Source organism: Glycine soja, chromosome 16, assembly GCF_004193775.1.
Source record: "Glycine soja cultivar W05 chromosome 16, ASM419377v2, whole genome shotgun sequence".
In the NCBI taxonomy this organism is placed as follows: Eukaryota; Viridiplantae; Streptophyta; class Magnoliopsida; order Fabales; family Fabaceae; genus Glycine; species Glycine soja.
The window spans coordinates 25,546,339-25,562,115 of NC_041017.1; the positions used below are offsets into that span (position 1 = coordinate 25,546,339).

The following is a 15,777-nucleotide window of genomic DNA, read 5'->3' on the forward strand; positions in this document are numbered from 1 at the left end:
TTTTTAGGAATCTTCTTAAGGAAGCTTCTCAAGGAGGTGAGCTTAGTTATGAGAGGGGTGTGTGTAGCTAAGCTCTAGCTTCTCAAGGAAGTTTTCTCATAGAAGCTTCTCAAGGAAGTTTTCTCAAGAAAGCTTCTCAAGGAAGCTACCTAGTCTATAAATAGAAGCATGTGTAACACTTGTTGTAACTTTGATGAATGAGAGTCTTGTGAGACACAACTCAAAGTTCAACTTCTCTCTCTTTTTCTTCCTTCAATTTCATGCTCCCCCCTTTCTCTTTCTCTCCCTCTTTCTTTTCCTCCATTGAAGCATCCTTCCAAGCTTCTTATCCAAGGCTCATCTTGGTGGTGAAGCTCCTTCTTCCATGGCTTATTCCCTAGTGGATGGCGCCTCCTCTCACCTCTTCTCCTTTGTCTTCCGCTGCATCTCCATGGTGGAAAATCACCATTAAAGGACCTCATTGAAGCTCAAAGATCCAGCCTCCATAGAAGCCCCACAAGCAAGCTTCCATCAAGAAGATTCCTAAAGAAGCTAGAGCTTAGCTACACACACCTCTCTAATAACTAAGCTCACCTCCTTGAGAAGCTTCCTTAAGAAGATTCCTAAAGAAGCTAGAGCTTAGCTACACATACCTCTCTAATAGCTAAGCTCACCTTTTTGAGATGAGAAGCTAGAACTTAGCTACACACCCCCTATAATAGCTAAGCTCACCCCCATGACAAAAAAACATGAAAATACAAAAAAAAAAGTCTTTACTACAAAGACTACTTAGAATGCCCCGAAATACAAGGCTAAAACCCTATACTACTAGAATGGCCAAAATACAAGGCCCAAACGAAGGAAAAACCTATTCTAATATTTACAAAGATAAGCGGGCTCATACTTAGCCCATGGGCTCGAAATCTACCCTAAGGCTCATGAGAACCCTAAGGCCTACCCTTGGATCTCTAGCCCAATCTACTTGGAGTCTTCTACCCAATGCCTTTGCGGGATAGGATTGCATCACTTTACATGAAGGTAAGTCTATTATCAATTCAGAGAGCACATTTGAATAAAATAAATTTTGACTAAGTAGGAAAGGTCTAACAGGTTAAATTTGATTGTTATCAAGAAGATTCTCCTTGAACATCTTTTGAGTGATCTGCCAGAGAAAGTGATAGCTAAGGAGTTCCTCGATGCTCTAGGAAAGAGGTACCAAGTACCTGATAACGTCGAGTCTAGATGTCTAATGAAGCAGTTAACAAACACAAGATATGATAATGTTAAGGGTGTAAGGGAATTCATTATGAAGATGTTTCACATCCAAACCAAGCTTAAATCTCACCGAATTGACCTTAATGAACATTCATAGTTAAACATGCCTTAAATAGCCTACTCACTAATTTCACACAAATCAAAATTGCCCAAAATACCATTGGTGAGAAATAGACTATGAATGACCTTATTACCAAGTGTGTTGCCAAGGAAGCAAAACTCAAGAAAGAAAAGAGTGACATAGCCATGTTATTAGTCCATGACAAACCCACTTTTGGCGAAAAACTCTTAGTAGGTCCTGTTGGATCAAGTGACCTCAGAATAATTAAGAAGGGGGGGTTGAATTAATTATTCCTAAACCTTTACTAATTAAAAATGTACTCTTCTAAGGCTTTTACTATGTTGTTAAGTAAATGAAGAACAGAAAAGAAACTTAACAAAAAGTAAAAGCGAGAATTAAAATGCACAAAGGAAAGTAAACGAGTAGGGAAGAAGAAAACAAACACACAAGAGTTTTTATACTGGTTCGGCAACAACCCGTGCCTACATCCAGTCCCCAAGCGACCTGCGGTCCTTGAGATTTCTTTCAACCTTGTAAAAATCATTTTACAAGCAAAGATCCACAAGGGATGTACCCTCCCTTGTTCTCTTTGAACAACCTAGTGGATGTACCCTCCACTAGAACTGATCCACAAGAGATGTACCCTCTCTTGTTCTCAGTCAACAACCCAAGTAGATGTATCTTCTACTTGTACCACAAAGGATGTACCCTCTTGTCATACCCTAATTTCGTCCAGGGATTATTACTTGATGACATGCAACCTTTGATTGGCCGCTTTGAGATACTTGACATCCTTTGTTGCACAATGTGTGAAGTCCCGAGACGTGCCGGAAATCAAAAGGAAGCAGGCTTACGCGATCGGTGAAATTCCGTAATGTGGCGGAAATCGAAAAGAGGTGATTTTGTGCAATTTGTGAGTTTCCGTAACTTCTTCGAAAGCTAAAAAAGAGTGAATACATGATCCGTAAGGATTCGTAACCTTACGGAAAGAAAATAGGTATCATTACAAAATTCGTAAAGTTTCGTAACGTTACGGAAAAAAAATCACAAAAAAAAGTAAATGGGGTGCATTTAGTAAAAAGGGGGTACAAATAGCAATCAGGCCCACTTGGGCCTTCCAAATCCTTCCTCCAGAAGCAAAGCAACCTTGCTCGCCTGGGCGAGCTGGGTGGCAAGCTCCTCCCCTATTTTGCTATAAATAGGGGGGAGTGAAGGGGAAAGGGGTTCAGCCTTCTTGGCACTTCTTATTCTCTTGAAATTGCTCAGGAAAATTGTTTCCGTGAAGAAAATCCAAGCCGAGGCGCTTCCGTAACGTTTCCGTGAGTAATTACGCGAAGATTTTCAACCGTTCTTCGACATTCATTGTTCGTTCTTTGTTTTCTTCAGTCTTCAACTGGTAAGTACCTCAAACCGAGCTTTTCAATTCATTCTAGGTACCCGTGGTGGTCCCCATTTTGTTTTGTGTACTTTTATTCTCGTTTTCATTTGCTTTCCGTACCCCCTTTTGATTACAGGCTTGTGTAATCGATTACAGGCTTTAAAATTTGAATTAAAACGTTCAATAAACTGTTGGTAATCAATTACCATCCATGCGTAATCAATTACACGTTATAAATTTTGAATTCAAATTTCTAGTGACTATTATAAACATTTTCAGCTGCTGGTAATCGATTACCAGAGAGAAAATATCAATTTGAAATGATTGAATTCTTTGGTCAAACCTTTTGTTTTTTCAATTTGGAAACTTCTTCCTAAAGATTCTAGAGATCAACTTGATCATATATCTTGATTTTCTTGGATTCTTGTCTTGAATAAAACTTAGAAGCACTTGATCCTTTAGCATCATCAAGACATCAAAACATCTTGCTTCTACATATGAGTCATTTGACTTAATCCATCAATTGAAAAATCCTTCAACTATTTCTCGTCCTTGGCAAATTCTTTTTGCAAGAATCAACTGCTTTTTTCATTCTTCCTCACTATGAGGTTGTGAAAACAAGACAACAATTGGTACCTCTAAGCCCTACACTGGGGCAATGAAAGGCACCATGCATAAACCTCAAATGAACCTAGGGGCAGATTAGAAGTTCTCACCCAATAGGTTCCTTGCTACAAGGTCATGACGAAAGACAACGATTGTACCTCAAAGCCTCACACTGGGGCAACGAAAGGCACCATGCAAAAACCTCAAGCGAACCTAGGGGCAGATTAAAAGTTTTCACCCAATAGGTTCCCAGCTACAAGGTCATGACGAAAGATAACAATTGGTACCTGAAAGCCTTACACTGGGGCAATGAGGGGCATCGTGCATGAGCCTCAAGTGAACATAGGGGCAGATCAAAAGTTCTCACCCGTCGATGTTTTTAAACAAGAAAAAAAAGGGGAGACAAGCCCTGGAATTTCAATAGATTGATTAAGTGTCAAACGGCTCCATTGCCGTCACTCCAAAATGGTCAAGTGACTAAATCAAACAGAACATACACTCTGAGGGAGTTCTCGAAAAGATTTGCAAGAGATAGGATAAGGTTGCATGAATTATCACCTTTTTCAAAAGGACAGTCAATCTGTGTTTTCCCAAAAAAATTAAATCAAAATCAAAATCACAAAGTAGGGAAAAAATGTCATGAACATTGTACAACTTTTCATTGCATTGCATTGTTTCATATGAGGTCAGCATTACCAAATTTCACGACAAAGGTTGCATGCGTCTGCATCCCTAAAAATCATGTTAACTGCATAGATTTCCTACATCTCGTGTCCAATCTTGTTGGATGACCGACCCTCTCGATGAGTCGATCTCTTGCTTTCTCATAAAGGTGGACCCTTGGGTACTAGTACCTATCACCTTTAGAAGACTATATGTCCTCGTCATCAGAGGACTGCACATCCTCGCCTGTAGAGGGTTGCACGCCCTCGCCTTTAGAGGGCTACGCGTCCTCATTTTTAGTGTGCTCCATATCCACACCTTAGGAGAATATAAGGTCCTTTGCCCTTAGATGCTTAACCGAGACTTGCGCTCCCGGTTAAGAGGCCAGTAGTTTCTTTTTATCAATTCTTGGGCCACCCCCTGATATTGGAGGGCGACCAACTGTGCGAGCACATCCAGAAAGGGAGGCTATCACGCATCTAGTATGCATACCGGGGCAATTTCACCCGTGCCACTGCAAAAAGATGAGGGCGGATCATGCGCACCAACATGACCACTCTTACATGGATATGGATGACGTTGCTATTTAGCAACATTCTGCCCAGCGACCACAATGCCAATCTCCCCCTGCAGATGTATCAGCTGGTCTGTGCTGTCATGACATAGGTAAGTATGCACATGGCTCAATTGATTTTTGATGTCATCTTTTGTTTGCAGGGATCGCGCCCACAAGACGCCCAGTGGACCCGAAGAAGTCCAACAGGGCCCTGGGGTTTCCAGCTCTGGTTACGGGCCTCTGTCAGTCCTACAGGGTGCCCGTCCCCCCAGCGAGGTCATGCCATCGTGACATAGGTAAGTATGCACGTGACTCAATTGATTTCTGATGTCATTTATTGTTTGCAGGGATCGCGCCCGTAAGACACCCAGTGGACCCGAAGAAGTCCAACAGGGTCTTGGAGTTTTCAAGCTCTAATTATGGGTCTCTGTCAGTTCTACGGAGTGTCTGTCACCTCCAGCAAGGGCATCAGGCCCCCTACTAATCAAGCTTACATCAAGAAGTACTGCGTCCCCAAGCAGGCGCAGGGCGAAACACCACAACAGCCTGGGTGAAACACCACAACAACCTGGGCGAGCTGGGTGGCAAGCTCCTCCCCTATTTTGCTATAAATAGGGGGAGGAGTGAAGGGGAAAGGGGTTCAGCCTTCTTGGCACTTCTTATTCTCTTGAAATTGCTGAGGAAAATTGTTTCCGTGAAGAAAATCCAAGCCGAGGCGCTTCCGTAACGTTTTCGTGAGTAATTACGCGAAGATTTTCAACCGTTCTTCGACATTCATTGTTCGTTCTTCGTTTTCTTCAGTCTTCAACTGGTAAGTACCTCAAACCGAGCTTTTCAATTCATTCAATGTACCCGTGGTGGTCCCCATTTTGTTTTGTGTACTTTTATTCTCGTTTTCATTTACTTTCTGTACCCCCTTTTGACGTGCTTCAGTCATTTATTTAAGTCATCTCTCGCCTAATCAAAAAATAAAATAAATTTCCACTGACCATTTGATTTGTAATATTCGTTAATTTCTGTTAAAATGAATTCCGACCGTTCGGTCGTGCAGTAACCACGTTGGGAATCAAAAAAGAGGTAGAATAATAACATAATAATAAAAAAATACCTTTTAGTAAAATGATGCGAAAAAAATCAATCGGACGTTTTCTCTTTGGGATTTCTCATTCTTAATCGAATTGACTAATAACTAAAGTGAAACTAAGGCTAAAATCAACTCGCCTAGTCAAGCTCGTCCACCAAAAAGTCACTAAAAAGGGTTTGAAAGTTTATCATCTCAGTTTTCCTTATCAAGTAAATGGATCATTTTTAAGGTCCAACGCCTTAAAATGATCACCCTTCAAGTAAAAAGAATCGCTTGATTCACTCTTAAGAAAGAACTACGTAGGCCTGATTTCCTCTTCGATGGAGGGTACGTAGGAGCAAGAGCCCCGCTTTTGTCGACCTCAAAAAAATAAAAAGAAATAAAAGTTAAGGTAACACAATTTCCACAATTCTAAAAAATAGGTTGTTGTCCTTTGAGACAAAAGTGAGAGGTGCTAATACCTTCCTCAAACGTAAATACAACTCCTGAACTTAGAATTTTCGTTTTGATCGGTTTCCTTCGGTTTTGCCGACGTTTTCCACAAATAAACATTGGTGGCGACTCCGCGCATCTTTCCTCCTTTGGAAAGCGCACCCGTGAGCCTCGCCTCGCACACTCGCAAAAGGGCTTGTTGCGACACCTCCAATGTGTTAAGACAAAGATCTCAGGCGGTTAAACCTTTAAAACTTTGTGAATGAGGATACAAAAGAATTCTCAGGCGGTTAGTCCTTTAAAGACTTTTGTATAAGGGAAAGGGAAGAATCAAAAGAATTCTCACACTGTGTCATTTTGAATTCTTTGACAAGGGAGAAGGGAGACACAAAAGAACTCAGGCGGTTAGTCCTTTGTTCTTTTGGAAAAGGGAGAAGAGAGACACAAAAAGAATTCAGGCGGTTAGTCCTTGGCGAATTCTTTTTGGCAAAGGGTGAAGAGAATGAAAAGGATGAATAGCACAAGTTTTCAAGGTTTGGAAAACCAGAAAACTTTGGAAAGCTTTTGGCAAAAGGAAGAAGAAGAAGAAGTTCAAAGAGATGCAAAAGTTGTAAAGGATTGTATTGTAAAGGTTGTTCAAGATCATTGAAATGCAAAACAAAGCCTTGCTTTTATAGACTCTTCATGTCTGGTCAAGACAACCATTTAGATGAGTTGTGACTTTTAGAAAAACTTAAAACCAATTTGAAAAAGTCAAAAACCATTTGAAGAGTTACATCTTTTGTTTTATTCAGAAACAATCACTGGTAATCAATTACCAAATCAGTGTAATCGATTACACAAAGCTGTTATGTGAAAGGATGTGACTCTTCACATTTGAATTTGAATTTCAACGTTCAAAGGCACTGGTAATCGATTACCAAAACATTGTAATCGATTACATATTTTTGAAATCAATTGGAACATTGTAAATTCATTTGAAAAATTTTTCAAATTCATTTTGCTACTGGTAATCGATTACAATAATTTTGTAATCGATTACCAGAGAGTAAAAACTCTTTGGTAAACATGTTTTGAGAAAAATCCATGTGCTACTCAGTTTTTGAAAAAACCTTTTCATACTTATCTTGATTAAGTCTTCTCTTGATTCTTGAATCTTGAGTCTTGAATCTTGATTCTTGATTCTTGATTCTTGATTCTTGAAATCAACTTTCCTCTTGAATCTTGAAGTGTTCTTCAACTTTCCTCTTGAATCTTGAAGTGTTCTTGATTCTATCTTTGAACATCTTGAACTCTTTCTTTGATTGACCTTTGACCTTTTTGTCATCACCTTTGTCATCATCTTTGTTATCATCAAAACATCTTTGAATCAATATTGATTCATCATGAAGCTTTGCTTCTACAGGTCCTAGGTCAGCTATCTTTAAGAAAGGTATTTGGTGTTTTTGTTGTAGGGAAAAGGGGCATAACAAATCTGATTGTGGAGAGTTCAAGGCTTGGCTAGAGAACAAGCAGAAATCGAGAGGGGTTCAAAAATTTAAGGGAGCCTAGTTTGAGGGAAAGCGAGTTAAAGATAGGAAATGCTCTTGAAACTTGCATTGAGAAAGTGGGAGACGCCAGCCTAGTTTTATCTTTTGGATTTGAATTGGTTTCAAAGGATACCTTTTATGTGCCTTCTTTTATGATAAATTTGATTTATGTTTCTTGTTTTGACAAACTTGGTTTTAGTTCTACTTTTGGTGATAGGAAAATAAATCTAATGTTAGACTCCTAAATTAATGGTTATAGATTTTTAGTTGATGGCTTATATAAATTGTCTTAGGATTTAGACAATATTTCTTCATCTTTAGTTGTTGAGAATTTTGTTGCTAAAAGGTCTAAAGTTGAAGAAAATTCATTTATGTGGCACAAGCGCTTAGGTCATATTTCTAGGCAAAAGGTTGAGGGATTGACAAAGACATATATTCTACCTTCCTTGGGTTTTGATGACTTGGGTACTTGTGTGGATTGCATAAGGGGAAAGTTTAATAAAAAAAAAGGCGCAACTAGAAGTTCAAATATTTTAAAGATCATTCATGAAAACATTAGTAGACCCTTAAATTCTACAATTTGTGGTAAGAATTTTTTTTCATTACATTCTTTGATGATTTTCCTGATATGGCTATCTTTACTTGATTGAAGAAAAATTTGAAGCACTTGAAAAGTTCAAATTTGAAGCAATTGAAAAGGAGTTGGGAAAAGTCATCAAGATTGTAAGGTTTGTCCATGGTAGAAAGTATTATGGTAAATATGGTTCCACAAAGCATCATATGGGGTCATTCGCCTTATACTTCCAGGATATTGGAATAGTTCCACAATACACCATGTTTGGGACTCCTGAACAAAAAGCTGTAGCCAAAAGGCATAATAGAACACTTAAAGATATGATGAGAAACATCATGAGTAGATGTAACTTGTCATAATTTCTATGGGGAGAAGCCTTGAAAACAACCCTTTACATCCAGTTGAGACCACAGTTGTGACTGAAGATATAGTTGTCTCTCATGGCAATGATATTGTTGATCCTCGTACCGTGGATGAGAATACACAAACCAGTTAAGTAGATTCCACAGGTTCCTTTGAGGAGGTCAACTAGAAAAAGGAGACATGTTATTGGTGATGACTTTTAAGTCTATCTTAATGAGGATGTATATGACAATGGAGATATTGTTGATCTAAAGGGCGATCAATAAGTTGTTTCTTGCCCTCAACTAAAAATGTGGAAGCATGCAATGAATGAAGAGATGCAACCTATGCCAGTTAATGGTGTATGGGAGTTACTTGAATTACTTGAGAATTTTAAGGCAATCGGTTGTAAGTGAATCTTCAAGACAAAGAAGGACTTAAATGGTAACATTGAGAGATTCATGGCTAGACTAGTGGCAAAGAGTTTTATGCAAAAGGATGGTAATGACTTTAAAGAGACTTTTTTGCTTGTATCAACAAATGATTCCTTTAGAATCATTGTGGCCCTTGTAGCTCACTTTGATTTGGAGTTGCACCAAATGGTGTGAAGATAGCTTTTATGAATAGTGATTTGAGTAAGATAGTATACATGTTACAACCTAAAGGTTTTTGTATTAGTGGTAATGATGACTTGGTATGTAAACTAAAGAGGTTGATTTATGGCTTGAAACAAACTTCTAGACAGTGGTACCTAAAATTTGATGAAGTGGAGGCCTCCGTGGGATTTGAGGAGAGTAAGGTTGATTAGTGCATATTCCTCAAGGTCAGTGGGAGCAAATTTGTATTCCTTGTGCTATATGTGGATGATATATTGTTGGCTTCTAATGACCTTGGCATGTTGTTGGAGACAAAGCATATGTTAATGAGATCTTTTGACATGAAGGATCTTGGCGAGGCCTCTTTTGTGTTGCGAATTAAGATTCACAGAGAGAGATCAAGCCATACACTTGGGTTATCTTAAAATCCTTTCATTAATAGAGTCTAAGAGAGATTCAGTATGCAGAATTGTAAACCTAGAGAGGTTCCAATTGTCAAGGTGACAAATTCAACAAGGCCAATGTCCTAAGAATGAGATTGAATGAACATAGATGAATGACAAACCTTTTGGAAGTGCTCTGGGCAGCCTCATATATGCTCAGATATGCACTAGAATCGATATTGCTTTCATAGTTGGCATTCTTGGTAGATACCATTTGAACCCTAGGAATGATCGATGGATAGTTGCTAAGAAGGTGATGAGGTACTTGTAGAAGACTAAGGAGTCTATGCTTGTGTATATGAGAGTTGACAACTTGGAGGTTGTAGGGTACACAGTTTCCGATCTTGGTGGGTGCCCTGATGATAGGAGATAGGCTTTGATTGAGCATTTGTTGTTGAATATTTTTATATTCTTCTTAGCTCATTGCTATCTCCTTGACTCTTATTTACTCACCTTAATTCAGTTTTGGTCTTAGGCAAATATGATTGAGATTAATTGAGAATTATAGCTAAATTTCATATTTTGTGCTTACTTGACCTATTTTCCTTGTGCAGTGCTTAGAGGACACTAAAGAACTTCAAATTGAACGTGTGAGTAGTCCTTGGAAAGATAAGAAAAATATCTTCCTTTTTGTTACGAATAAGCTTTGGCCAATTCTGCCAACTCGAGGGTCAAATTGAGCTTCGAAGTTAGAACCTTTGCACTTGAATAATTGGACTGTGAGTTTGGGCTTTTGTTTTCTGTAATTAGTTTAATTAGGTAGTTAGGTAGGTAGTTAGGTAGTTAGTTAGTTATTTACTAACACTCTATATATTAGTGTTAGTTAGTTAGTGACTTCACTTGAACTTCATTTTGTACAAAAGTACTTGTGTAAGCTGATGCAATCCTCCTTAAAGGGACCAGTCACTAAGTGAATATTTGATGTGTGTGTTGAGAAATAAATTTAATTGAATTGGTAGAAGCCGTATCCAATTAAATTTTAGAGGGGGAGGTGAGCATTTACTTGCTACACCCCATTGCCACATCATATAGTGACACTTTGTGCATGTCCTTCATGCTTTACATGCCTCATGACACCTAAGCACACTTAGTGGAGAATCTTGGAATTGATCTTGGATTAGTGGGCTGAACCATAACTTAAATTCACTAATCATAATTAGTGAAATTTTGGCTCCAAAGTTTGGCTCCACAAATTTAATTTCAAATTCAAGTGAAATTTGAATTGAAATTCAAATTTCCCTTCAATTTTGTGTGACACTTAGGCTATAAATAGAGGTCATGTGTGTGCATTTTTTCAACTTTGATCATTTGAAAATTAAACTTCAGATTTCAGAGCTCTTTTAGAGCACAAAATTTTGTGCTCTTCTCTTCCTCTCCCTTCATTCATCTCCTTCTTCCTCCAAGCTCTTATCCATGACCTCCTATGGTGGCAAGCTTCTTTTAGACTCATCTTCTCCTTGAATTGGCGTCTCCTCTCTCTCTCTCTTCCTTTTCCATTCCGCTGCCATTCATCTTCCAAGAAGCAAAGGAATCCATTGATGAATAAGATCCAAGGCCTACAAGCTCGAATGGAGTTTACATCACTTCATCTTTTGTAGTAACTGTGATAATTCTCTTTTCTCTCTCTTTTTTCTCTCAATTGTTCTTCATTCTTCTTCATCTTTTCACTTCTGTTCCACCATTTTTTTTTAATTTGAGTGAACTTTCACATTGAAAATCATTTGTAGTAATTGTGATAATTCTATTTTCATTGGTTTGGTGAATTGGATTGATGCTTTTAAACTTGAATTGTATTTTGTTCTTGTTTTGTTATGTTTCTTGAACTTTGTTTTTGTGTATTTTCACATTCTTTTACTATCGCCTATAAAATGTTTGATATAATTCTCCCTATTCTATTTATATGTGAATGAATAAAAGAACCATATTGAATCATATTTATAAGTTTGACCTAGGTTAATTCTATGCTACATAATTTCCTAGTTTTATTTGTTTTTGAATGATTCGATAGTCATTATCAGACTTCTGGATACATCTTTATGACGGTTAGGGTTCAATATCTTGGAATAGTAAGAAACAAGATCTTATTCTCTCTTCTACTATGCAAGAAAAGTTCATTGCTTGTTTTTTTGTCGGTACTCATGCTATTTGGTTGAGGAATCTTATGATTGGACTTCACATTGTGAACTATATTGCTAGGCCATTGAAGATTTTTTGGGATAGCAATGCTTCTATGTTTTATACAAAGAATAATAAGATTTCTAGAGGATCTAAGCACTTGGATTTGAAGTACTTGACTGTTAAAGATCTTGTGAAAGATGGTTCCATAGTGGTAGATCATGTGAACACAAATTCCATGTTGGCTGATCCATTGACCAAAGGACTTAGCCTATTGTTTTTAGACGACATGTTGAAAAAATGGGCATTGTGAGTTTTTTGATATTTTTGGTTAGTGGGAGCTTTGGATTCATGTTATTTCCCTTTTTCATGTTGTTGGATCCTTATTTTGAAATTTGGAAAATGATGTATTTGATGACATTTTACATTTGCTTTGATGAATAAATGATGATATGAATTTCATTATGATACCTTTTGTGTGTGTGTATCAAATGTGAGATTATTAAAGCTTGGTGCCATCAGGATCACTATGTCGGTGGTCAACACCAGAATTGGAGCTGAGGCATAATGATGTTAAAGCTCAATGTAGTTAGGATCACTGTGTTGTGATCAACACCAGGATTGGAGCTAAGGTATGATGGTTTCTTGATAAACCATGTAATTTCTCTAGCTTTCAATCACTTGAGAGAAATTGAGGAATGACGAAGAAAATGACAGTATGGATTTTTTTTATTCATTTTGGCACGTCAATTCTTGCTATACTCCACACTGATGTCTAGTTGGCGAAATTGGTAATATTTGTAACCATGGAAGGTGTTGCATCAATGAGAGATGTAATTGCTGCCATGATTTGGTGCTACATGACTTTTTTTGGATGGAGTATTAATTAGGTGTTGCATCTTGTGATCATTTGTTTTGTGGTCACAATATGTTATTAGCCCGAGAGTCATTTTAGAAAATATTTTTAAAATTAAAAATGTGAAATTAGTTTTGCCCAAATGGGAGAATTTTAGAATTTTTTCATATATTCTTGTGGGCTATAATTAATTGTAATATTTTATTTTTCATATATTCTTGTTAAGCAATGATTCAATGTATACCTTAGGTTTAGACATAGTTGATGGTCAAATCGGTTTTTGTGATCAACATAAGAGTTGTAGATAATTGTCTTAGCTTTCAAACAAGATAAGTATTAAGTTAATAGGATTAGTACATCCCATGTACTTGTAATTTTACTCTACAAAGACCATAGTAACTTAGAAGGAAATGTAAGGATATACTTGTTTACTATACATGTACGTGTGATTGCTATTAACCGAATGAATAAGTGAATGATTATATGTCTTAAATGTTGGAAGATTGTTATTCTATGATATATATATATATATATATATATATATATATATATATATATATATATATATATATATATATATATATATGTTTTGTGCCTTGTAAATATTACTACTGTGTGATGTGTGTATAATTCTTGAGGCGTAATGACATGTCGCTAGTTGAGCATGTGTTGATTTGCGAGATACACATGAGCATGTGACAGTGGATTGTGAAGTTGTGAGATGTAAAATTGTGGACATGAGATATGGTTATGAATACATGTTTGGTCAATCCTTGATGTGATATTTGTTGGATCGAGTGGCCTCAGAATAATTAAGAAGGGGGGGTTGAATTAATTATTCCTAAACCTTTACTAATTAAAAATTACTCTTCTAAGGCTTTTACTAAATTTTTAAGAGAATGTGGAGTAGAAGAGAAACTTAACAGAAAGTAAAAGTGAAAATTAAATGCACAGCGGAAAGTAAAAGAGTAGGGAAGAAGAAAACAAACACACAAGAGTTTTTATACTGGTTCGGCAACAACTCGTGCCTACATCCAGTCCCCAAACGACCTGCGGTCCTTGAGATTTCTTTCAACCTTGTAAAAATCCTTTGACAAGCAAAGATCCACAAGGGATGTACCCTCCCTTGTTCTCTTTGAACCTAGTGGATGTACCCTCCACTAGAACTGATCCACAAGAGATGTACCCTCTACTTGTACCACAAAGGATGTACCCTCCAATGTGTTGAGACAAAGATCTCAGGCGGTTAAACCTTTGATACTTTGTGAATGAGGATACAAAAGAATTCTCAGGCGGTTAGTCCTTTGAACACTTTTGTATTAGGGAAAGGGAAGAATCAAAAGAATTCTCAGACTGTGTCATTTTTAATTCTTTGACAAGGGAGAAGGGAGACATAAAAGAATTCAGGCGGTTAGTCCTTTGTTCTTTTGGAAAAGGGAGAAAAGAGACACAAAAAGAATTCAGACGGTTAGTCCTTGGCGAATTCTTTTTAGCAAAGGGGGAAGAGAATGAAAAGATGAATAGCACAAGTTTTCAAGGTTTGGAAAACCAGAAAACTTCATAAAGCTTTTGGTACAAAGTAGAAGAAGAAGTTCAAAGAGATTCAAGGCTTGTAAAGGATTGATTGGAAAAGTATTCAAGATCCTTGAAATGAAAAACAAAGCCTTGCTTTTATAGACTCTTCATGTCTGGTCAAGAAGACCATTTAGAAGAGTTATAACTTTTAGAAAAACTTAAAACCCATTTGAAAAAGTCAAAACCTTTTTGAAGAGTTACATCTTTTGATTTATCAAAAAACAGTCACTGGTAATCGATTACCAAATAAGTGTAATCGATTACACAAAGCTTTTGAGTGAAAGGATGTGACTCTTCACATTTAAATTTGAATTTCAACGTTCAAGGGTACTAGTAATCGATTACCAAAACATTGTAATCGATTACAGCCTTTTGAAAATAATTGGAACGTTGTAAATTCAGTTTGAAAACTTTTCAAACTCATTTTGCTACTGGTAATCGATTACAACAATATGGTAATCGATTACCAGAGAGTAAAAACTCTTTGGTAAAGGTTTTGTCAAAAACTCATGTGCTATTCAAAGTTTTGAAAAAACTTTTTAATACTTATCTTGATTGAGTCTTTTCTTCATTCTTAAATCTTGAGTCTTGAATCTTGATCTTGATTCTTGAGATCTTGAATCTTGAATCTTGATTCTTTATTCTAGGCTTTCTTCTTGAGTCTTGAATTCTTCTAGATTCTTGAACTCTTGACTTGTTCTTGATTCACTTGAGATGTTCTTTGATTCTCTTGAGTTGTTCTTTGATCTTTGAGCTTTTTGTTCATCACCTTTGTCATCATCTTTTATTGTCATTATTGTTATCATCAAAACACCTTTGAATCATATTCACCATGAAGCTTTGCTTCTACAATATTACTTGTGTTGTGAATGATGAATTATACAATAACACGTGTTTACCTTGATAAAAATGTTTATGAGCGAAGTGTTAAAAGGAAAGTGCAGGGTTCCAAGTTAGGAACCTGAGGTGTTAAATTGTAGTGCAATGTGTTAAACGTGTTTGAAAACAATTGTGAGGTCAGGGGTATTGTATAATTCATTAGTAGTGTTTGCATGCAAAAGTTGTTTTAGGGGCTGAATCAGGAAGGTGAGGCCCTAACATTGTTTGACTACTCCTTTAAGCCTATGTTGATCCCATATGGTTGAAGCATTCATAAAACAAAGGGACCTTGACTGGTCACCTTATGATTTCACTTAGTGAGAATGACCTAACATACTCATTATGTGACATGTCTTGTTATGTACTCCTAGGCACTCAAGTGTTGTTTTTGACTGGCATGGTACCGTGTTGCATATAGACTTGAGTCTTAGTATAATTGTTGCACAATGTCTGTGAATTGTTTATTATGAAATTGGTGTGTGTTGTTATGTCCTGAGTTGAGTGTGTGATTCATGTGTAATCTGATTGGTGATTGAAAAATAAATTTTAAATGATAAAGTGGTGAAGTGTTATGGATTGTATTAAGTGGAACTATGTGATAAATATTTCCATAATGTATTTTTCTTATGTCTTTGTTTATACGTATTTTATTTAGAAATGTGATAACTTATTCTCTGTGTGTTATTTGTGTTTGGATCCTGTGATGATCTCAAACCATGTGTTTGTGAGAGCAGATGATTGAGTGGATTGCTTTAAGGAACCTCGTGCTGGAGGATGCCGAGACACAATGCTTTAATAGGATGTGACATTGGGGCATGTGTTTCTACTTTAATT

At 37.0% G+C, this 15,777-nt stretch overlaps 1 protein-coding gene across 1 annotated transcript; it reads left to right on the forward strand.

Annotated features, from left to right (window-relative positions):
* Positions 1-9,627: 9,627 nt before the first annotated feature.
* LOC114389894 lies at positions 9,628-11,946 on the forward strand. Its single transcript, XM_028350604.1, has 2 exons — positions 9,628-9,779; positions 11,715-11,946. Exons 1-2 carry the CDS (start codon positions 9,628-9,630, stop codon positions 11,944-11,946), a joined length of 384 nt encoding a protein of 127 aa, XP_028206405.1.
* The last annotated feature ends 3,831 nt before the right edge of the window (positions 11,947-15,777 follow it).

Excerpts from the sequence above, each read along its gene's own strand:
- LOC114389894 (XM_028350604.1), top strand. The coding sequence starts at position 9,628 with ATGAATGACAAACCTTTTGGAAGTGCTCTGGGCAGCCTCATATATGCT. Across the intron at positions 9,780-11,714 it reads GTTGCTAAGAAGGTGATGAG|GCCATTGAAGATTTTTTGGG; the intron begins GTACTTGTAGAA and ends CTATATTGCTAG.